This window comes from Atractosteus spatula, chromosome 13, assembly GCF_055471065.1.
Source record: "Atractosteus spatula isolate fAtrSpa1 chromosome 13, fAtrSpa1.hap1, whole genome shotgun sequence".
NCBI classification, from domain to species: Eukaryota; Metazoa; Chordata; class Actinopteri; order Semionotiformes; family Lepisosteidae; genus Atractosteus; species Atractosteus spatula.
Genome location: NC_142718.1, coordinates 28,342,634 through 28,365,774, shown reverse-complemented (window position 1 = coordinate 28,365,774; position 23,141 = coordinate 28,342,634). Strand labels below are relative to the sequence as shown.

The 23,141-nt window shown below is 35.8% G+C and overlaps 2 protein-coding genes across 2 annotated transcripts in view; both read left to right on the top strand.

The window, feature by feature from the left end:
• ttc21b (tetratricopeptide repeat domain 21B) overlaps window positions 1-4,092 on the top strand; it is a 31,872-nt gene extending 27,780 nt beyond the window's left edge. The window contains exons 26-29 of the mRNA XM_088931153.1: window positions 263-487; window positions 2,354-2,474; window positions 2,697-2,764; window positions 3,272-4,092. Of these exons, the coding sequence (XP_088787279.1) occupies window positions 263-487; window positions 2,354-2,474; window positions 2,697-2,764; window positions 3,272-3,349 (492 nt within the window). The 3' untranslated portion in view covers window positions 3,350-4,092. The remainder of the gene's footprint in view (window positions 1-262; window positions 488-2,353; window positions 2,475-2,696; window positions 2,765-3,271) is intronic.
• Window positions 4,093-8,845: 4,753 nt separating this feature from the next.
• Window positions 8,846-22,197, top strand: galnt3 (UDP-N-acetyl-alpha-D-galactosamine:polypeptide N-acetylgalactosaminyltransferase 3 (GalNAc-T3)). Its single transcript, XM_088930307.1, has 11 exons — window positions 8,846-9,024; window positions 10,375-10,975; window positions 12,325-12,497; window positions 13,522-13,671; window positions 15,128-15,362; window positions 16,152-16,269; window positions 16,975-17,175; window positions 19,179-19,310; window positions 19,484-19,585; window positions 20,818-20,970; window positions 21,456-22,197. The coding sequence occupies exons 2-11, from the start codon at window positions 10,479-10,481 to the stop codon at window positions 21,567-21,569; spliced, it is 1,875 nt and encodes a 624-aa protein (XP_088786433.1). The 5' UTR covers window positions 8,846-9,024; window positions 10,375-10,478; the 3' UTR covers window positions 21,570-22,197.
• Window positions 22,198-23,141: the final 944 nt, after the last annotated feature.

The following is a 23,141-nucleotide window of genomic DNA, read 5'->3' as shown; positions in this document are numbered from 1 at the left end:
GTTTAAGAAAATATGCTACAGATAAAATTTGCCATTTTGCTAATTATTAATGCCACTGTGCAATCCTAAAATGTTAGATAAGTGGTGCCGAGTGATTCCTAAGCAGAAATGAAGGTGATAGTCATTTCTGAGACATTTTACCATGGTAATCCCATAGTCACAGTTTGTTTAACATTTGTCATATTTCTTCTCGAACTAGTAATACCTAGCTGTAGTATTATAAGGTAACTACTCAACTGCAGCAAGGTGTCTTTTTCTACAGAAAGATCATGTGCCTGCACTGCTTGGTATGGCAACAGCTTATATGATTCTGAAGCAGACTCCAAGGGCAAGGAACCAACTGAAACGCATTGCAAAAATGAACTGGAATGCCATTGATGCAGATGAGTTTGAGAAAAGCTGGCTGCTTTTGGCTGACATTTATATTCAGTCGGGAAAGTATGACATGGCAGGGGAATTACTAAAGCGCTGCCTTCGTCATAATAAGGTAAGAACAGATCAAAACATTATGTAGACCTGAACACCTACATGTTTAACTGCTTAGGTTTGAAGGATCACCAGACAGTTAAAGAATTTGCTGGATGTAAGATAAGATAAGATTTTATTGTCCCCTGAGGCAAATGATTGCTTTCTCTTATGGACTGGGGAGTAGAGTTTAATTGATCACAAAGTGTCACAGATAGATGCCAAAAAATGTGCTCTGCCTCTGTCAGTGCTACCTGTGCCTCTTGCGCTTACATTTAAAATGAGGGCTTGTTGGCTGATTTAAAAGTGTAAGGTTGTTACCTTGGAGGCTCAGAAGAAGTTTTCACTGACTGTGAGGAGTGCCTCATGTCCCACGCCCACTTTTTTTGATTTGTTTGTTTTTTTAAAATTAATCTAGCACCTCCCCTCCATTGCTCGAGGCATCTGATGGGGACACTTCCAATCTTATAAAGGTTCTAACAGTAGAAGGGATTGTCGCTTTAAATGTAGTAACTAATACCTTGGAGATGTTTGGTCACAGTCTGTTGGAGAAATTTGTGGGAGGCACTGAAACACTTGGCAGTGCAAACCAATACAATGTACCTATATAACAAATGTAAAAATTCATCTAGAAACAGAAAAACACACACCACTGGGAAAAAGAATTGTGCAAAAAGTAAAATGTAAATATTTAAGCAACAGTTATTAATGTAATTAGTTGAACTACAGTTCTATTGAAATTTGTTTTCTTATAAGACATGCCATTACAAAATCCAAGGGCTATGGGAGGAAAAAGTAAAGATGAAATTACATGCCTGCCTGCCAGTTTTTCTTTGTTTTCCCAGCTTCTCTCCCTATTATGTAAATCTAAAGTGCCCAATAAGGGAATCTGTGCAAGATTCTCCACCCACATCAGGCATATCTGTGTAATCAGCACAGTCAATAAGGTACTTAATATAAGACAGTCTTCAACCTTTGTGATTCACTTGGATAATGAAGACTGAGAAGGACCCTTACTCTCCCCATTTCGTGTCTTTGAAAGACTGTATGTGTAAAAATATAACTCTCTAACCTTTTTGGGACCACAGAAGTAGCACATTACTATGAAGAGTATCTCCTTGTTGAGGCATCTGAATCTTCATGCAGCGTATCACACAGTTCAGTCATTAACATATTAAATATGTATTGTGGATTAGCTGCTAGACACAATCCAAGGAAATGAGATATATTTGAGAAACGTAAAATACAAATTAAAAATATGTGATACGTGAGATAGCGTCGTCTTCAACTATGTAGTCCTCAATGTAAAAAATAAAGCTGATTATTCCCACAGATGCTTAATGGGAACACATTGTATTTTTGCACCATGTGTGAGGATGTACAGTATAGTGTCTGTATGGAGGGAACACAAAATCAAGACCAGGATGTTTATATTAGGATTGCATGTCTGTAATATGAATGCAGTGCAGCTGATAAGTGCATTGGCACAGCATCTCAAGATGGGAGACAGAGGTAGACAGTTCACAGATACAAATCATAACTAGTTGCAAGTAGACAAGATGCCAGACAGAGATGTACTGTACAGTACGTGACCCTGCAAACTTCTATAGGTCTGTCTCCACATCTGCGCTGTTTTGAGTGACATGAAACAGTAAATATTTTCAGTTCTGAAAATAATGTTACATAAATGTTCACTGCAACTGGTCTAAAACCTCTCTGGGGTTACCACATGTTACCTGATAAAAAGTGCATATTTTATTCTCCAGTTTAGAAGAAATGAAGATTATTACTGTAAACTGAATTACATTTTAATTCCATTATGTAGTTCCGGGCATCAAACTGTAAAGGAAATAAGGTTTTCTAGTTAATGTTTGTATTCTTCCTGCAGTCCTCTTGTAAAGCTTATGAATATATGGGCTACATCATGGAAAAGGAACAATCATACAGGGATGCTGCACTAAACTATGAAATGGCATGGAAATATGGAAATCAAACCAATCCCACTATTGGTATGTTAATATTACTGTGCTAATTTAAAAAAAAATAGTTTTTGAGGTCACTAGCAGAATATATATTAACACTGCATATTTTAACCCGTACTATTTTACTCAAGATAGTTTCAAATGTACTTGAGTTCAGGATGATAGTAACAGTGGCAGCAACAACTTCATACTTGTTGATTCATTTAATGAGTTTGATGATTCCGAACTGTTTTCTATTTTATATTCTAGGGTACAAGCTTGCATTCAATTACTTGAAAGCAAAAAGATATGTTGATGCCATTGATATATGCCATAAGGTAAGAAATGTGTTACCCAGAAAGATCATTATCAACCATAAATTGAAATAAATTGTGTTAAGCGGGTTAAAGTTAATTTTTTTAATAACAATATTAATTTGACCAATTAAAAAATAAAAACGTGGTTTATATGAATGGTTATTGTTTATACCATGCAAATTTGTATTGTGATTATTTTACACATTGGCAGCATGGTGGCACAGCAGTTAGCATTGCTGCCTCTCAGCGCTGGGGCTCTGGGTTCAGTTTTGAACCTTGAGTGCTATCTGTGTGGAGTATGTATGTTTAGTTTACTTTTTTGTAACTTATTTACCATGAATATTAAATATTATTTCACAATTTATTGTATTTTTCCCCACAAGTACACTTATCCAGACATTTTTGTCACTTCTTGTATTTGTTTTGTTTCTACTGATTCCACAAAACCGCTGACAACATAAAATAGCTATTAAGTTTTATTTTCTTTTCCATGTCTGAAAATCTTTTGCTTTTATGTTTTTTTTGTAGGTTTTGGATGCACACCCTAATTATCCAAAGATGAGAAAAGATATTCTTGACAAAGCACGTGCAGCTTTAAGATCCTAGGTCAAAGTTGCTTAGTGTATTATTTTTATTTATGGACACAGGGGTTTTGACTCTTTACACTTACAAAATTCAGCACAACTGGGAATATTTTAAAAGTGCTTTTCTTTTTAGTATTGAAAACAACTGCCTATTAAAGCCATGTAAAGAATTTAAATAATAGTGATATGTTAATTTGTACTTTACACTTTTGTTTGAGCAAAGTGCATCATATAGTAACTGTAAAAATGAAAATGTAGTTGTCACTACATCTTGAAACGATTTTGAAAGATGATTAGTGACTGTCAGTTTTCAAAAACATCAGTGTTTCTATTGTTGTGTGTAATAAACATTCTGAAATTGTGTTTTATGTAATTAAAACCAAGTGTTAAAACAGCAGCTCACTATTAATATTGATAATATTGTTGTGAACTGCTGCTGACTAAGAGGTGACAGAGGTGATAACGTGCCCAACACATGTGCACATGGGCAACTAATAAACCTCAGGGTACTGCTCTAGTCATTTTAAAGCACTGCAAATCGGCTCTGAGGTTGAATGTATTGTAAATCTAGGTGAGATCTTTTTTTATCGTTTCAGTGATTCACCTTACATATTCTCATGTAGACTTGCCCATTGTTTAGTGGAAGCTCTACACTCTTTGCAGGAAGGTCTTTTGCTGTAGAGGGTTGTATTTTTTGTACTGCTGGCATTTCCCTTGTAGGAAGTCTGCCAATAAATTATACATAAAATGTTTTTGAAGGATAAACATGTTTTGGTTCCTGTCTCTTGTCTTAATTTTTGTACCATTGAACCCACTTTTTTAGAAAAAAAGAATGCAAAGGTAAACAATTTGGTTTTCAAAGTACCCTTTTCTTAATATGTGAGTATAACTAAAGCTTCCTGAAAACTATGATCAGAATCATATTTCTACGCCAAGTACATTTCATGTAAAGGAATTTAATCAATCAATCAAAGTTTATTTATCAAATGCACAACAATACAGCATACAGCGGTGGTTGTCATCAATGAAATGCTTTTTCCTCAATCTCGCATGGAGAGATAGGACAGAAGTTCATAGAATTTACTACTTGGTATATTTGATGCTGCAAAAACATTCTGTATATACCATACACAAACAAGACAAAGGACCTCATTAAAACAATGCAAATACTGTATAACTGGAAGTTCTGGATAAGCAAAAAGACAGCTTTGGGAAACAAGCTGTTCAAACTACTGTGACGCTTATGAAACAGCTGGTAACCTCCTGTAGGTGGGAAGGGTCATCAGTGATTGGAGTAGGCAGATGCATTGCCAAACCAAGCAATTGTAGAGGCAGTCAGAATGCCCTCTATAATGGCCCTGTAAAACTGTATCAGAATTGACACCAAAGTTACCAAATTGACACCTGTATCATAGACACCAAAGTTTTTAATCTGGTGCCAAAGGTACAGTATATTCTCTGTTGTGCTTTCTTTGTGATACTAGTGATATTTATTTTCCATTTCATGGTATTAGAGATCATAATTCCCCCCAAATTTAAAGGACTCCACTGCTCTCACAGCCACACCATTGATTATCAGGGAGAGGTTTTCAGAGAATGTGTTCCAGAAATCAACCTATACTTCTACTGTTTTAAGGCTATTAAGCTCCAGGTGGTTGCTATCTCACCATGTTACCGACAGACTCGCCTCCCTCTTGTACATGGTTTCATCATCATGAGTGATGACACCTACTGTACAAGAGTGATGTCATCCGCAAACCTAATTAGTGTCATGGAAGAGTTGCTGGAGGTGCGGTCATTGGTGTACAAGAAATAAAAGCACACACATCCTTGAGCTACACCAGTATTCACAACTTACAGAGTGTATCAAAAGGATTTCTGAATGATACATCAGTTATTTTTAATGCTATTTGGTAAATAAAATTGAGTGGAAAATGTAATTTTACTGTTGAAAGATGTACTTGTTCGAATTTGAAGTGTTATTCTGCAACAAAAAAGGATTGATACCTTTATTCTTACTCTAAGGTAATAAAGCTGTTTTTCACACTTATTCAATCATGGGAAATTAACAGTACTTGCATATCTCTTTTAATCCCAAAGGATCCCAAAGCACATCACAAACATCACATAATCCTCCACTGAAGTGCCATACAGTCATTATACATCAGATCAGATGAAGAATTAAGAATTTACTTCACCAGTTGAATTAAGGGGGAAACTTTAATGATTTGCTTTCAGGAGCTCAGTTTAACATCTGATCTCAAGCATAGCATCTCTAGCAGAACAGTGGTCCTTTTCACTTGTTGCATTTGTTTGGAATTTCTGGTTTACTAGCACCATGTATAACATCAAAATTGATTTCTTTAGAAGGTCTCCCATCCCAGTATCAAACGGTCTCTGCCTTGCTTAGCTTCTGAGATCCAGTAAAATCACACTACATGGTGGTAACACTGCTCTCAGATTATTCTTTAAAATTAGAACATTTTATTTTGCTTAATCATATGGTGATAAATATGATAAATTGTTATTTTAACCTGTTAGCTTTACCATTGTGAGCAAACTGATCAATCTGGCCACACGTTGCTCACACTGCGAAATTGACACACTGCGTGTCAATTATGAAGTTACGGTAGGTGATTAAACTAGGATTTGCTGCATGTTCAACCACAGAACATGCAATTTAAAATGGGCTGAGGCATACCATTTTCTGTGGGCAATCCCACAGATTTTTACACTAGTGGGAATACGGTGACTCTGACACTTCACTGGTTTAAGGTTTTGTAATTCCTGCTTGGCAAGTAAAGAAACCTTCCTCCCACGCTGTGGGGTTGGAGACTGCAGGAATATTTGAGGTGACTTTGCAATAGTTCCAAATACTCCTACTGCACATCAGAGAACTTTATTAATAACAACACGAGAATACCGAGTGTCAAAATTGAACTGGTGTTCAGTATTTTAGTAGTTCTCTGTATATTTCAATATAAAATTGTGGTATTTTTAGTGTTGGTAATTTTACATTATGTATTATAGTTTTTTTTTTATTTCAGCGGTGTTAGCCAAAACCTTTCACTATAAACGAGACAAAACAATAGCGCATTATTACATTTTTCTGGAAATTTAGTCCATATCTCTGTTATTCTAAATAAACTGATGTGCAACAAGTCCGAATAGATTTGCAAGCTCTTCTAATACCCGTACATTCAACAAAAATCTGGTGGAAGAACTGCATTGATGCTCTGCAAAGCACTGAAAATAGTACTTCTTTTCTGTCCCCCGACTGAAGCCGAATACCGCGATCTGAGCACAATTTCTTCATTGTTTGGAGTCATGGGCTCAGAAGACTGCACTATCTATTATTGATAAGAATCGGGAAGCAAGGAAACGAGGACATTTGCAGTACGTGCGTTGGCTTATATAAGTTAAAAAAATCTTTAAACTGAGTTCAGATCTTTTTAATTTAACGTAACTTTAATGATGATTTCGTCTTTATGTGATGACTGACCACACCGCTACAGGTACCAGGAGGGGGGCTGGGGGGATAGAACAGAAGCATTTTAACTTGCTCAAACTTTTCAAGGGTGTTGACAGAAAACTAGTAGGATTTCTCACTCGAATGGCCACCATCTCCGGCTCCTAGTCTTTACCCCCCTAGCCTCACTACCAGTTTATGAACACCATCTGCAAGGAATGACTTAGCAAATGTGAACATTGTGGAAGGTGTACTTCACTCTGACTTAAATGTTCGGTAAGTTTTTCATTTCTTTAAAAAGTGGAAATTTAGTAACTTCTCTCGATTTAACTGCGCACTTGGTGCATTCGTATTTCACCATGGAAACGCGTAAGCAAGCACCTCAATGTGTTTCTCTTCAGTTGTGTTTTAATATCCCTTTTTGCGGCTTAAGCATCGCTCGTTTTACATTCTTACCGAATGTTCCTTCGTGTTTGTATGACAAGAACGCGAATTAAACCTCTTATTAATCGATTAATACAATCACCATTTAGTAACCGTAATTGCGATAACAAAGTGTTATTATTGGATTATTAAGAGTAATCTTATATTTTTAAGTTGACAAGTTTATTAACAATGTGACCTTCACAAGCCATTTTTTTAAAATATTTACAACGTTGTGTATTCTCTATACTTCTTAAAGAAAATCTAAACTACTTGGTTGTCTTCTGTTCGTTCTTGGAGGTATTTTCTCTATAGGTAGCGCAGTTGGATATAGTAGGTTCAAAAGCTTTATGCGTTCCTTGGCGTACTGTTACCCAGCAACAGTTTCACTGAATGGCTGGCTGAGCAAATCTTATTACTTAAAGAACTGGCACTTCTATAGAATAGTCATAGCATCCTGCTGGGGTGGGGTGAAATAAACTGTTCCCCAAACTACAGAAGACGAAACTCGTTTCACCAGACAGGCAACTTACAATTGTTTGAGCTTCAAAGTACTTCAGAGTTAAGAAAGACATTCCATTCCCATTCCAGTAAGAACATTATTAATAAAATATATTACACAAAAACTGAAGACGTGTCGTAACTCTTAAATTATGCTTGACTTTGTTCATAATGCATGATGGTACGTCCACATCTTTTACTTTAATGCACAGGTACTTGTGAGGTTCACATTGAAGTATTGGTGGCCCATAATTTAAAACAAAAAAAAAGCTTATTTGCATACTAGATAAACTGTTTTGTAAAACTAGGTTGTAAAATCCTGAAGCTAAAGGCAGTGCATCAAAATAATGATTGTACCGTTTGCGAGATTAACATACAGGTACGTAGAAGCGCGCAAACCAGTTACCTCGTCTACGATTATATATATATATCTTATGGCACACATTATAATACGTAATAGATTATAATGTGTGCCATAAGATGAAACTGGTGCAGGAAATAAGCATTTGGACTTTCCACTACTCTCTGCTAAAGCTCTTAAAGACCATTCCAAATCCATTTTCTCTAATGACAAATTCCTATGAATCCTTATTAATACAATGTTTATAGGCACTACATGTGCTGCTTCTATATCTCACTGATTTTTAAGCCTTTCCTTAGGATTCTAAGCAAAAATCGCCTTTTGGATCTGATGTAACGTACCGACTAAATCACGTTAATGTTGTTCATAAGCACAGACATTCGGTATATTTAGAAAAGTTGTTAAATTTGTGCTTTTTTATTCAAGAGACAATAAATTTTAAACAAGCTTAGGTCCTGTTTTCACTGATCATAGTCAGAAGTAATGCACTGTAAGTTAAATCTATCAAGCCGCATAAGGATATATCTAAAACATAAAACTTACTACAATTAAAAGGTCAAATTCCATTTTATTTACAATAAACAATGTGTTTTAGAACGATATTACCCCTGTACTTGCGCAGTGTATATATTTTTAAAAGATCTACGTCCTCAGGTGTATCGTTTTGCCTTTGAGAAACCCTATTTACGCAAGCGTACTTTGAGATCTCCTCCCTCTACCTGTATCTAAGAACTCACCTGGGTCCAACGAGACGGAAGTAGTTTACAGTGATTTGAGTGTCTGAATCCAGAGTGCTGACTGTTACATGAAGGAGTCACCACATTTATATTTTTTTTACAGGAAACCCACGAATTTTACAAAGTTTGAACTGTTGAATCTAAATCCATCCGCAAACATCTAATCTTAAAACGCCCCATTCTGTGTTGTGGAGTATGTCGAACAGGTAGGAAATTCCAAATTTATTGAAAGCATGGGTAATTCTCTATACATTTTTTGTTGGGATTTTATGTAACGATTAAGAACACAACTTACCGAAATATTCAAGCTTTGTCATGTCTGTTTTGACGTTACATTATTTCTATGAGTACTTACAAGAAGCAGATGTTTGCTAGTTTCTTTTTCTGTTACTATTTTCTGGTATCTAGTATCATTTAACACCCGATTCCAGGCATACTGTTTTCTGTATGACTGTAATGGCACAATATTTCAGTTGGCAAAATCAAATTTTGAGTTCACGGGTATTGATATGTATTTTACGTTGACAGTATCAATTTAGCTTTTTAAAGATTTTTAGCGTAACCAAATTTTTTTAATACTAAAAAAAAACGAGACAGAGCTAAAGTTATTACAGTAACTATTACGTTTCTAAAAAGTAGAAGTTTTTTTTGTGTTTGAAAGACAATTTAGAGAAGTTTTCAGAAAACGAAACAAAAAAACTAATAAATGTCTTGGGTATAATAATTTAAAGGTGAGGAAGCAGAATAACATGATAGTATTTTTCTGTATCCTTAAAGGAGATTACTCAATTTCTCAAAATTGTTACATATTATTTTATGTAGTATGCCTCTCACAGCATTGCCAAATCTGACACCTGTTCTCTATTAATACTATTATGGGAAAGATAAATCTTTTCTGTTCAATTAGAGGCATAGAGGGTCAATCAGTAAAACATTCCAACAATACTGTGGCATCCTGAATATTTCCCATTCGTTTTCAAACCCTTTTTTCCCCTCAAAAATATCTGGCAGTGGTGAATTCTTGGGTTTCCAAGATCAGCAATTCATTGTGCTAGACGTCTTTTCAGGGTTAAATAGAAAATTAAAACACATTATCATTTGCATTTTAATGAAATATAAATTGTAAGAACATTACCTGTGGCATACCTCCACATAAACATATCTGAGTGTTTCCTACAGAGGGAATGTATATTAATATCAATATTCCAAATGATTATTTTTTAGGCAAAATGGCACAGAAAACATCCATGTCCCCATTATTCCTGGTTCTGGAAAAGTTATTTTGAAATGGACATAATATTTTAAAAGCAAAGAAGCTCATCTATGTAAGCTGTAAATTTTAAAACTATTTGCTAATGGGCTACTATAATTTCAGTTAAAAATTAAATGTTCATGCTGCCTCAACATCAGCCAACAGTCATGTAATGAATCCTTACACCTTATTCTCACTAGTGTGGGACAGCACCTATATTATTTTCAAATAAAGTCACTTACAAAGAACGATTTATGAAAAAAGTGTTTCCTTGAGCTCAAATGTGTTTTCTTCTTTTTTGTAGTACTGACTACTGATGATGCAACCAACTTCATGTATGTCATCCAAATCTTTACCTCAAAGTGCTTAACATTACTTTTTTCGATATACTGGACATCGTAAGCAAACATGACTGCCTTGCGGCGCTTTTTAAGAAGGCGATTGTTTCCCTGGAAACTGGCAATTTTTGCCCTTATTTTTATAACCTTCTTGTTTCTAATCCAACGTGAAGTTGTGAGCAGTATTCCAAAGGAGGAACCCTGGCTGAAGGACATTGTTAACAAGAGAGATGCCGTGTTGGGAATGATGATGGGGGCCGTCAATAATTTCAGGGACTCCATGCCAAAAATGCAGATCAAGGCTCCTCTAAGGCAGTCCGGAGGGGGCGATAGCCACCCTTGTTTGCCGGGATATTATACGGCAGCAGAGCTCAAGCCGGCCCTGGAGAGACCACCTCAGAACCCCAATGCTCCTGGAGCTTCCGGGAAGCCTTTCCACACGGACAAGCTCAGCCCAGCAGAGCAGAAGGAAAAGGAGAAAGGAGATGAGAAGCACTGCTTTAATGTGTTTGCCAGTGATCGGATTTCATTGAGCAGAGACCTTGGACCAGACACGAGACCACCTGAGTATGTAATCTTTTAATTGTTCAATAATATTCCTTTCATCATTGTGGCTTTATAGCGCTGCCATTGCCATCTCTTTTCAGTATCCTCCCAAGTGTAGATAAATATTGTCTGGATCTAATCATATTCATTCTCTAGGGCTATCCCTATAGCCAAACCAGGGATCATACTCTGAAGCTGTGTGGAATGTGGCAGCCACTCTGAACTGGCCTGGCATGAAAGATCCTGACCATGGGAGAGTCCAAAAAGTAGAAGGGAATGGTATTTGCAGAACAGAGGAAAATGAGAGGGATAGGGAATGATTTAGACATGCTAAATTTCATTGCATCTCTTTAATTCAGTTGTCATTTATTTTGTCTCATTTTCCTCAAGTTTGCAATATTCTTTAGGATCTTTCTTGAAATAGCAAATGGAATGTGAATTTACACATCAACCTTTAAGGGAACTTCGATGTACCACAGCATCCTTTATAGAATTACAATATTTGTTAGATTTTTGTTGAAGTGAAGAAGGTTTTGAAATGGCAGTAAACTGTGTTCTAAACATTGTAGCAAAAGCATGTACTGCCAGGCTTTAGGAAAAGAGGCAGGAATGCATGTTCAGAGAAAGTCAGTTGTGTGTGTGAATAAAATGAATTTTGAATGATTTTCCCTTAAAATATGTTTAACAACAGGTGGCATTTTCAGTATGTCAGATAAAGCCATGTTTAATTGTTTAATTGTAAATGTGGTATTAAAAAGTTATTTTTACAGTTCTCAACAGAGAACATCTGTACATTAGAAACTGCAGACTACACCTTGTTTGTCAGTACCAGTTTATCAAAGAGAGTTTTTCAGTAAATCAGATAAAATACAATGCTAAATTCCTTTTCATTTACCACAGACTTTCAAGATATAACATTAAACACACCAGAAACTCTATAATTTAAAAATGTTGCCTATAATTCTCTAATTAAACATTTCCAGTAGATGAAATATTAAAATTTTAAAACCTCACTTAGGACCAACAAATGCTTTAAGGTTTGCCTGCAGTTACATGATCAAATCTAACATGAACCACAGACACCATTCTTTATTTTTTTTTTTTGGTGTGTCTGCATGTCTAGTAGACATAGCTGATTCATCAAAGAGGACTGAATTTTGTTTGGCTAATTATGTGTTTCTGTGGTTCTTCTTAAATGATGGACAAAGAAACCTTCTTGTTATGTTTTTCATAGTTGTCATTTCTTGGATAGACAGAAATTTCAGAGGTCTTGTGTGTGTTCTGCTTGTGTCTGACTTCATTACTAGTTTTTATTACCAAAGTCCGTCCTTGTCACCCAACCTTTCGTGTGACTGTTTCCTTTTTTGCAGGTGTATTGAACAAAATTTCAAGCGCTGCCCTCCTCTGCCAACTACTAGTGTAATCATCGTATTCCACAATGAAGCGTGGAGCACATTGTTGCGAACAGTATACAGTGTGCTACATACATCTCCTGCCATCTTTCTGAAAGAAATCATTCTGGTGGATGATGCAAGTGCTGATGGTAAAACGAATAAAAGATAGGACCTGCTTGTATTTTCAACTTATTACTAAGTATTTTTTTTAGGGCAGGTTCATTCTGTAAAACATGTTCTTAATGCCTGGTTCTGGCAGGGATACAGGGGATAGAAGATGCACTGGTGCTAAATACTTTAATAAGACAAACCAAAATTGGTAGTAAGCAAAGTATTAAGAAAGCATGAATCAGTGCTGGTTCTTGTAAGCAGGCCTCAGGCAGTTAAAGGCGCAATAAGTGAACAGGGCAAGCTGCTTTTAATTCTGAATGACTTTCAGCAGTCTGTCATGACTTGCGAGTCAATGAGCATTATGATTTTGTATTAAAGATACCCAATTCCCTGCAGTCAAGGCATTCTGGTCAGGGAGGCTTGGCAGCACGCCATTTTCGGAGATAAAGACCAATTCTTTCTCACTGTGTCTGTCTCTACACAGTCTGATATGAAGGATGTCTCAGAAAAAGAGGCAACTTACAAATTCAGCTTACTGTAAGTGATTTGTAGATCTGTATTACTACTGTACAAATAAAATAGAACTACAAAACGAAATGGCTAGGATCAAGAACATGCCGACATGCCAATGTCTAGAATGTATCTGGGTTGCAAATGAGAAAAGTGTATTCAAAAAGCCATGTAGCTTTCTTTTCAATCGAAATTCCACATTTAGAACATCTAATGTCAGATTCAATGCACATCTTCATTAATTTATTGGCCGTTCAAAAAATATTCTTCTTGCATTTTCCTTTGATGTAATAAAGTACATTCAAGTAATGCAAAATACAAATATAATTTAATTCTCTTTGGGTTACCTTGCTGTCCTTAATGAGATTGTCCTTTTTAACTACAGAATGTAGTGTTAACTAACATTCTAGTTTATTTTATGACTTAAAAAACCTTAAACTCCTGTCAATTACTTAGGAGTTTTAAGAGCTTTGTCACAAATGGGAGTGTTGTAGAATATAGCTTCATGATATTTGATAAAACCTATTTTCTCCTGTGCTTTTATATCGACAGAGGTCTTGAAGGATCAGCTGGATAATTATTTAAAACAGCTGCACATTGTTAGAGTAGTGCGACAAAAAGAAAGGAAGGGACTAATCACAGCGAGGTTATTAGGAGCTTCAGTTGCAACAGGAGATGTACTCACTTTCCTTGATGCTCACTGTAAGTATATCTTATAAATCTCATGGTTTAGAGTTTATTTTTATCATAAAAATATTTCATAGGGAATCTTTTTCTAACAAATGATAAAATCTACCAATAAGAGAAAAATCCCCTGGTGTAATACAGTATACAGTATGGCCTGGCCTACAGTATATTGCTGTATTGCATAAATAAGAGCCTGTATTGTATGGTTGATTGCTTCCACTTTGTTTAATTAACATTCAGTTTCTCAAAGGAAAGTCAGTTATAATTTTATAATTGTGGGTTGGGTTAAATTAGAAAGGTTTAGAATGAAAGGACATTATTCAGTCCATCCAGCTAGTTTTGTTATTGTTGCCAAGAGATCTGAGGATCTTATCCAGCTGTATCTAAAAAGAAGGCAGGGTGTCATCTTAGAAACTGATGCCTTAATCTAGATGATTGCTATAATTCAGGAAGAGTGGTGGTCCTAGTACTGACATAGAGACACTTTTCTAACTTTATCACCCCAAAATGTGCATTCGATCCTTATCTATACTTTATCCTGTTTATCACTTCTTAATCCAAGTACATATATTACTTTGAATATTTTGAAACGTCATCAAAAGCCTTCTGAAAATGTTATACTATGTATTCATTACTGCTTTTGTTTGTTTGCAGAACCTGAAGTTAGACCTATCTTTTATAAAACTAGGTAGTCTGTTCCAAAGAATTCTTCTTGTAATTAATATTTTCAATAACCTAACGTAATAGAAGTGAGTCTTATGGTAATATAATTACTTGGTTTGGTTTAGTCACTCTCTTTATGGATTGGCACAATATTAAGAATTTGGATATTGCCACCGTTTTGAGAAACTACTGGATGAGTTTTGAATGGCAAATTAATGGCTAGTTTTCTTAAGTACAATTGATGCAGTATATCTTAAGTGCTTCTTGTACCTGTAACACTTCTGCCACTTCTGTGCTAACATGTAGAAATGTCTTGCCACAGCCTGAAGGAAGGAAAACTTTTATTATTTCTTTTTTCTTTCATTGCAGAACTTTGAAAATGAAATACAAATTACTTTACATTTTATTGTATGTGTGTCATGGTTAGTTCAATTGACTTTGTTTTATTGCATTTTAAATGAATATGTATGTCTTTCATTTTGGAGTTGCCAGCTTTAAATCAACTCTGTGACCATAATACTAGCTGATGAGAGCTGTGGTCTGCATGCATTTATCTCCTGAAATGCAGTTTTCTTTTTTTCACACTGCAAACTCACAACACCAGCAGAGCTGAGGAGACATCATTAGGAAGATAGATGTATCTTATGCATAGCAGTGCAGACTCACAGGCATCCTGTAAGCTACAGACCTTGTTTTGTGCAGCAAACAAGGTGTAACCCAGTATACTACAAACCTGCACAATATGCAGTGCTGTGAACAGTGAGGTGTTTCACCTGATGGTGTCTAATCCTTTCAACCTAATCCTTAGGTGAGTGTTTCCAAGGCTGGCTGGAACCTTTACTTGCCAGAATAGCAGAAAACTATACAGCAGTAGTGAGCCCAGACATCACAACAATCGACCTCAATACCTTTGAATTCATGAAACCTTCTCCATATGGACAAAATCACAACCGTGGCAATTTCGACTGGGGTTTATCCTTTGGATGGGAAAGTCTTCCAGATCACGAGAAACGCAGGAGAAAGGATGAAACCTATCCAGTCAAGTAAGATATTGTACACATACTGTAGAATACATTTATTTCTAAGCTTTTGGTTGAGACATTTTCTCAGTACAAGAATACTGTAGTTTTTTTTAATGTAAATGACTTGTATATTTGTTCTTTTTGTTCATATGTTGCTCTATAAGATTTTCTTTTTATAGAGTACCTAAATCCATAATGTCTATTATGGCCCACAATGTTTGTTAAAACAGTTTAACTTCAGTAGTTAATATTAAAATATTACCAGATACTTCTGCCTGTGCTCTCTATATTTGTCATTCATGAAGATGTAAAATTAGAGTGTTTATATACTTTTTAGCTGCAAAATTGCCTAAGGCTTAATGATAATCACAACCATTAAAAACATTGCCATTTCACCTTTTGCAAAATAACAGTTTTATGCAGGGCGATTGGGAACACTTTAGAAAAACACAGATGTCTCGAGAGCTGTTGATGCATCTGCACCAGAAGTGACAGATATCAACAGTGACCTTGAAGTCACTTACACTCCATCACTTTCTCAGACATTGCAGGCCAGAGCAGAAGTGATGTGAATGATCCAATTCATGTCTTTCAGAAAAGGCATTCCTTCAATCAGTAGGATCTTTCCGGAACTAATATAAATTATTTTCTTGATTAAATTCTGTTATTCATTATTTTATGTTTTTCCCTATTTGTATTGCTACAACAGAGAAAAGATATTAAACTGAAAACCTCAGCATGAAAAATACAATATTCCAGCAAATGTTTCAAGTTCTTCCTATCGTTGTAACTGTGTGTCCTACTTCACAGAACTCCAACCTTTGCTGGGGGACTGTTTTCAATCTCAAAAGAGTATTTTTATTATATTGGAAGTTACGATGAAGAAATGGAAATATGGGGAGGAGAAAATATCGAAATGTCTTTCCGAGTAAGTGCAGTTTGTTGATCAGAAGCTGTTTAGCCTTTCAGTTCACTAGAAACAAAATGGGCGCTACTGCATTTAGAGACGAAGATTATATTCAATTATCTTTATTATTAAAATTGATATCTTTATAGTCAATACATTTTAAAGTAACTTTCAACCTCATGCTGTGAAATACTTTTTATTGATTAAACATTTTATTGATAGGTATGTTTTTCATTGGGGGGGGGGTTCTTATCAGAACATTAATTCAATCCTCAACCAACTGTTGGATTGACATTGTATAAAAGCATCAATACAAAAAAAAGCTTTCAAAGCTGTTAAAATAAAACTCTTAATAGGTACTATAAATTAATATTTGAGCTCCAGTAAAAAATGACCATGTTCATATTTGAAACAAACAGCAGCAATGCACAAAATCAGACCTTTGGCTTTCCAGATGAGTTACAGAATGCTTATCGATATAATCTGGATTTGGGGAGGGATGCCGTATTCTCACTGCTCACCAGTTGGTTTCTCATTTCCCCACAGTTAAAGCAAGATAGCATCTTTCGTGATGGTCTCTGTTGTTTGAATGTCTGATTGCATTACTGTCTAATTATGTTAGGAATAAGTGAATGACTGGTTGAACTCAGCATGCTGAGATCAGCCTGATTTGATGATGTTGTTGCGGTGCTACTGTAATTAAATAACATCCCCTTGTGATTACAGGTGTGGCAGTGTGGTGGGCAGTTGGAGATTATCCCTTGCTCTGTAGTTGGTCACGTATTCCGCACTAAAAGCCCGCATACCTTCCCTAAGGGCACCCAGGTTATTGCGCGCAATCAGGTTCGCCTTGCAGAGGTCTGGATGGATGATTATAAGGAAATATTTTACCGGAGAAATCAGCAAGCTGCACAGATGGCCAAAGAAGTAGGTGGCAGTTCCATGATGTGTGGGAGGCTGAGTCTATTATTATTAATTCTTGTTTCAATAAACATTCATCTTATAATATCATCTTAAGTGATTCAGTCCTTTTGCAATATTATTAGATGAAGACAGATTTAAGCAAAAATCTAAGGCTTTTTTTTACAGAAGTATCAGACATGCATTGATACATTAATCAACCTTGCATAATATTCACAGGGCAGCTTCTGTGCAATGTTCTCTTTAAGCAAACAGCATGTCTACAGTGAAATATTTTAATATTTTTCAAGAGCCAGAGGTTCTTTGTGATTGTCTCTCTGTTCTCTGTTATTTCTATGCTTTTTTGCTCAGCTGGCCACATGCTGGGCTCTGCGTTTGTCATTGTCTGGACCAAGTCTGAATGGAACATAAATATTTAGAAAGGCCTAAGAACTGAACATGACTGCGCTGTGTTTTTGTTTCACCAGCTTGTAAAAAAAAAAAAGTTACTAAACTGGCATTTGTGCGAGTAGACATGACTTGTCATTGATATGTCAAAAAAATTTATATAAAAAGAAATTAGAGGGACAAGAGGGAGATGAAGTCTAGTTTACCGTCTCGATAAGCTCTTTCTGATCATTAAGACTCAAAAGACTAGTCGTGTAGCCCCAGACTCCTTCCTTATGTGCAAGTCGATCTCTTATAATGAGGTTAATGAAGGTAAAATAAAAAAAAAACATTGTTTGCCTTGAGGAAGATATTATACATATGTTTAAACACAGACAGACCAGACTAAGTAACTACTGAGAACATAATTTTAACCTGAAGTCTTTTATTATGAAGACAATAAGTATGATTATCCTGTGATTCCAAGTAAAACAAATTCAAATCCCACAGCCTTCCACTAATAAGTCACATTTAGATCATGTTTTTATGGAAGTATTTTAATGATATTGTGAAGTGTTCTGCACATCACAAAATTCAAAACTTAACTTGTAAGTCATTTAATAAGCTAATGTTTACAGTTTCATAGTTTTCATTCTGCTTTGAAACAACTCACAATAACTTGTTTCCGTTTTGTTGTTTTACGTATACTACAAATCTGAAAAAAAAAATAATTCTAAAATGGATTCTTCATGAGAATAAGAAACATACAACTCTATTGCTAAGTAATTTTAATTAGTTTAAATTGTAAAAATAATGTACAATTCCAGTATTGTACTGTATATACAATACTATAGCAATAGAATTGCATGTGGGGGAAGGCTTTTTCTGGTTATGTGTTGGAAAATACTGTATATTCACTAATGTACAGTAAATTAAGTTTGATTAAGCAGATGTTTCACATCCACCATATACATGCATGATTTTTATACCAATTACTGTAGAGTAATCTTAGCAAATGGTCACATCAAAAACATTTTTTGCTGTTAATGATTTCCGTGAGAGTAGAACTGTGATTTGTATTTTTTCTTCTTAGATGTTTAATGTATAAATTTATGGGTAACCATAAATTTGCTCCAGAATTGTTTTAGAAATGGGTTCCAATGAAAAGAAAATAACATACTTACTGAAATCAATACTTTATCAAGGGCAATGAATGGCAGATTCAGTCGGAATAGCTCTGTTGGTTTGAGTAGAGCACTGGTAATGCCAGATTCTTGGATTTGATCTTTGGCTGCTCCCGATGTAATGGGCTGGCAGTCCATTTCATTCTTAGGCACTGAAATCGCAGTATTGATGATGATGTGGCTGAGAGAGGCACCAGAAATGCATTACCACCCAGGAGAAAAAGCCTTAAAAGTAGACAGGTCTGTTTTATGGCCTCCAAAATAGACACAAGGCAGGGGGGCTTTCTTTAACCACGTTCACTTAATGGTTTGGAATGTCGTAATTAAACAATGTGGCTAGGAAATGGAAAAGGAGATTTATTTTAAGACAGGTCTCTACAGCTTTCTGAATTGGGTATCATAGCACTGACTCAAAGTAATCAGGAAGGTTTTTCATGATGACTTACATTGTTTCCACAGAAATCCTTTGGAGATGTATCCAAAAGGGTGGATCTCCGGCAGCGTCTGAAATGCAAGAGCTTCTCCTGGTATTTGAAAAACGTGTATCCTGAAGCATTCATGCCTGATCTCAACCCTCTTCACTTTGGCTCTGTAAATACATTTTTATGGTGTCTCTCCAAAGCTAAAACTCACATCCTAAAATTTCTCTTTCCATAGACATTGTCCAAAATGAACAGAAAACTTACAGTAGTTCAAACATTTGATGGAGGTTTGCTGTTTTCTGACTGAACGGTGTCAATAAAAACACTTGTCTCCCCTTTCAGGTGAAGAATCTAGGAAAAGATTCCTGTCTTGATGCTGGAGAAAACAATGAAGGAGGTAAACAACTGATAATGTATCCCTGCCATGGACTTGGGGGAAACCAGGTAGAATATTCAGATTTGATTGTGCTTTTCTGTGATACAAAGAGTCAAACTAAATGCGTTTCATATAGTATGTTCTTAATTAAGCTGCATATCCTACCTTGCACATGTGATACGGGAGAAAGGATACTGTAGGCCAGGAGTCTCCAACCTTGGTCCTGGAGAGCCCCATTTCAGTTTTATAGGCAGCCATAAAATCACCAGTGTCTGAAGGCCTGGAACAATTTTAACAGTGTTCTCTTAAACCGAGTGTTCAAGGAAGTAATTTAGAGACCATCTGGAACAAAAATCTGAATATTCTTTTTTCCTCAAGGACCAGCGTTTCCTTTATTGAAACATTACTTGCTTAATAGATCAACGGTTGAAATACTTAAATTATGTAAGTTTAAAACACTGGTGATATAGGGTGAGTAAATGGACTGGGGATCTCCACAACCAGGATTAGAGACCACTGCTTGTAAGCAATAAAGCTCTTGGTGCTTTGTAAGACATTACAGGGAGAATAAGAACAGAATGTACAGTAACTGGGGAAAGCTGGAATCCCAGATTTTTTTTCTACATTGTGATAAAAGTTTTTAGCTTTGGGTAGTTCTTACAATTCACAATTGAAGGAAATAAATAGCCATTTATAACAGAAAATCACTTTTTAACTTTGTGAAGGAAAAAAGATAATTTTACAGATTGATAGACAGCTGGCACTGCTGCCTCTCATCTGGATCCAAATATTGATTCTGGGCGGTGGACCTTTCCGAGCGGTTTTGTTCTCCCTGTGTGTACATGGGTTTTCTCTGAAAACCTCCAGTTTCCTCCCAGCTCTCAAATACATGCTGGTAGGCTGATTATCTATGCTAAATTGCCCAATATACGAGGAACAGGAGAGGAGTTAGTTCCTCTGCAATCTGCACTGCCTGGAATAGCTTTACAGCAGTTCCGACCGCAACATGCTGTAACTGAATAGGTCACAGGTGAAGAAGAAGGCATTTTACAAACTGATACTGTTATTGCAGTGTCTCCACATGCTACATATCTTAAACAACTGTTGTTTTTCAAAATGCCTTTGGATGATTGCACTTTTATCAAATGGGTTTTAATGATTTTGTTTTATCTTTTATGTAAGAAAGAGAATTATTCCTTTATGGAAAACTGTCTCCAAGCATGTAATAAACTGCAAAGCATGTTTAATGCGTATTTAGTTGTGTGGCAGAGAAATTCAGCTGAAACCTTTTATTTTTCAGTATTTTGAATATTCCACACATCATGAGATTAGGCACAACATTCAAAAGGAATTGTGCTTGCATGGCACAGAAGGAGCTGTTAAACTCGACGACTGCCAGTACAAAGGCCGGAATACACTGGTTGGTGTAGAACAGAAGTGGGAGTTAAGAGAGGTAATTCATGTTATTAAATTTATGTAATGTAGGTCGTTCAAATTCCGTTTAACTGGAAATTAGCTTTCGGAATTTTGTTTTCAGGGCGGTGGTGAGCATTGCTGCTTCATTTTGCGTTCTCCCCACAGATGCATGGGTGTCCTCCAGGGTGCTCCAGTTTCCTCACACAGTCAGAAATCATACTGGGAGGTTAATTGGCTTCTGAGAAAACTGGCCCTGGTGTGAATGTGCAAGTGTGTGTCTGTGCCTGTGTGTGCCCTGCGATTGACTGGTGTCCCCTCCAGGGTGTACCCTGCCTTGCGCCCGTGGCAGGGATAGGCTCCAGCTCCCCTATTACCCAGTACTGAACAAAGCAGTTGGAAAATAGATGGATAGATTATCGTCATCCTCAGACACATCACAATATACACTTGAATGATTTGGTGTTCTTCAGCGTGACGGTCGGCCAATATCTACTGATTAAGGAAGTTCTTTTTCTTTCTTAGGACCAGCTGCTTTTTAATCCGGGATCAAAAATGTGTCTGTCTGCGCATCGTGAGCATCCAGCCTTAGCTCCATGCAATCCTGATGACAGGTTTCAGTTGTGGATTTTCACCTGAGCTCTATGACTGTTTATTTTGAGAAATGAAGAAACATCATAGTTACATAGACTGCCGTGGAACAAAAATGGTATGAATTTCAAGAAAGTCTTTTTTAACGCAGTATACTTGCTGCTAAAAATGGTTTTATCTGTTTTAGGTTCATGTTAGGAAAAAAACGAACAATTGCACTTGAAGGAAGGAGAGAGAATTCTTACCTGTCTTTTTATATTGTACAAAACTTTGGCAAATTGTTTTGTTTGGAATTATTTTCTCCCCTTTAATGAAGATTAATCTTTTGCTTAAAGGTTAAAAAGTACCAAAGAACTTTGCAATTGTATCGTGATTGGATGAAATGTTTTTTTACCATTATTTTTAACAGCTTTGAATGTCATAATTTATTGTTAGTTTTTTTTAGACTTCATGGTTTTAGTTTGCTGTTCGCAGCAATTATCTTCCTTACTTTAACTAAACTTCATTTCAGAAAGGAAATTGTGGTGATAAGTGATCTTCTTAGAGCAGCATTATTTCATGAAAATGGACAAAAAGGTTTTATATTTGGTTTTAAATTCTTTCATTTTTAGGTGTGAAAGGCTTATGTGGAAATTTTAGGTCAGACATTTGCTTTAATAAACTTAAGTTTGAAAACTTTCACTGGGAACCCATTTGTCTGAATTTAAAGTACGTTTCCTACAATTTTAAAGAATAGTAAGAAATCATTTAGGGGAGTTAAGTATTTCTATAAAAATTACAAGTCATCATTTCAATGTTCACTCACACAAGTCTTCATTCATAGCTCTTTTATTGTATCTTTATAAAATCAAAATCTTTCATTTATGCATTATTGATTTTCTTTCATATTGGTACATTTTATACACTTTAGTATATTGCACTGTAAGAATTTAAACTTCACATGTTGCCTCAGTCAAAGCAAGATGGTTCTTTATTGTAATTTACACTATGAATGATGATAACATGTCGAGGAGAAGATCCAATCAGATTCACCAATGAGATCTACAAGTCTGGAGATTTACAAAAATAGTCCTAACATGCACCATTCAGCACATTAGAATCTGAAACTGTAAAATTGTACTTTAACCACCATTAGGTGACTGTGCTAAAATTTTTTCAAACTAGTAAATCAATGCAGGTTTTGTGAAATAAAAACAATATTGGATAATATATATGGGGGTATGTTCATGCAGGCATAACTATATCCTGTGATAAAATGAAGAAACAAAATCTACAATATAATATCTGCTAAAACAAACTGACAGTAAAACATGGTTGTTCAAATAACTTTATTTAACTTTTCTCGTAGACAAGACTACGAGTTGGTTTGATTGATTTTAAATTTATTCGATTTTTTTACACTGTACTAGAATTTGAAGCGTCTTAAAAGAAACTGAAAGAGTATTAATCCCACTAATTCTGTCAGGTGCTACATATGGAGAACAGTCTCCAGATTTGTAGAAACATTTGGCTCCCTGAGGACCTAAAACTGAATGGCAAGGCCAGATGTGATACAGTGAGAAAAACCTGGAGGCCTTTGCATCTTATATACAGGCAGAAAAAAAGATTAATGTGGGCACA

What these genes read in the sequence shown, in the direction of transcription:
- galnt3 (XM_088930307.1), top strand. Translation starts at nt 10,479, where the DNA reads ATGACTGCCTTGCGGCGCTTTTTAAGAAGGCGATTGTTTCCCTGGAAA. An exon ending in CACTTTCCTTGATGCTCACT is followed by an intron (nt 13,672 to 15,127) that starts GTAAGTATATCT and finishes CCTAATCCTTAG; the next exon opens with GTGAGTGTTTCCAAGGCTGG. An exon ending in ATATCGAAATGTCTTTCCGA is followed by an intron (nt 16,270 to 16,974) that starts GTAAGTGCAGTT and finishes TTGTGATTACAG; the next exon opens with GTGTGGCAGTGTGGTGGGCA.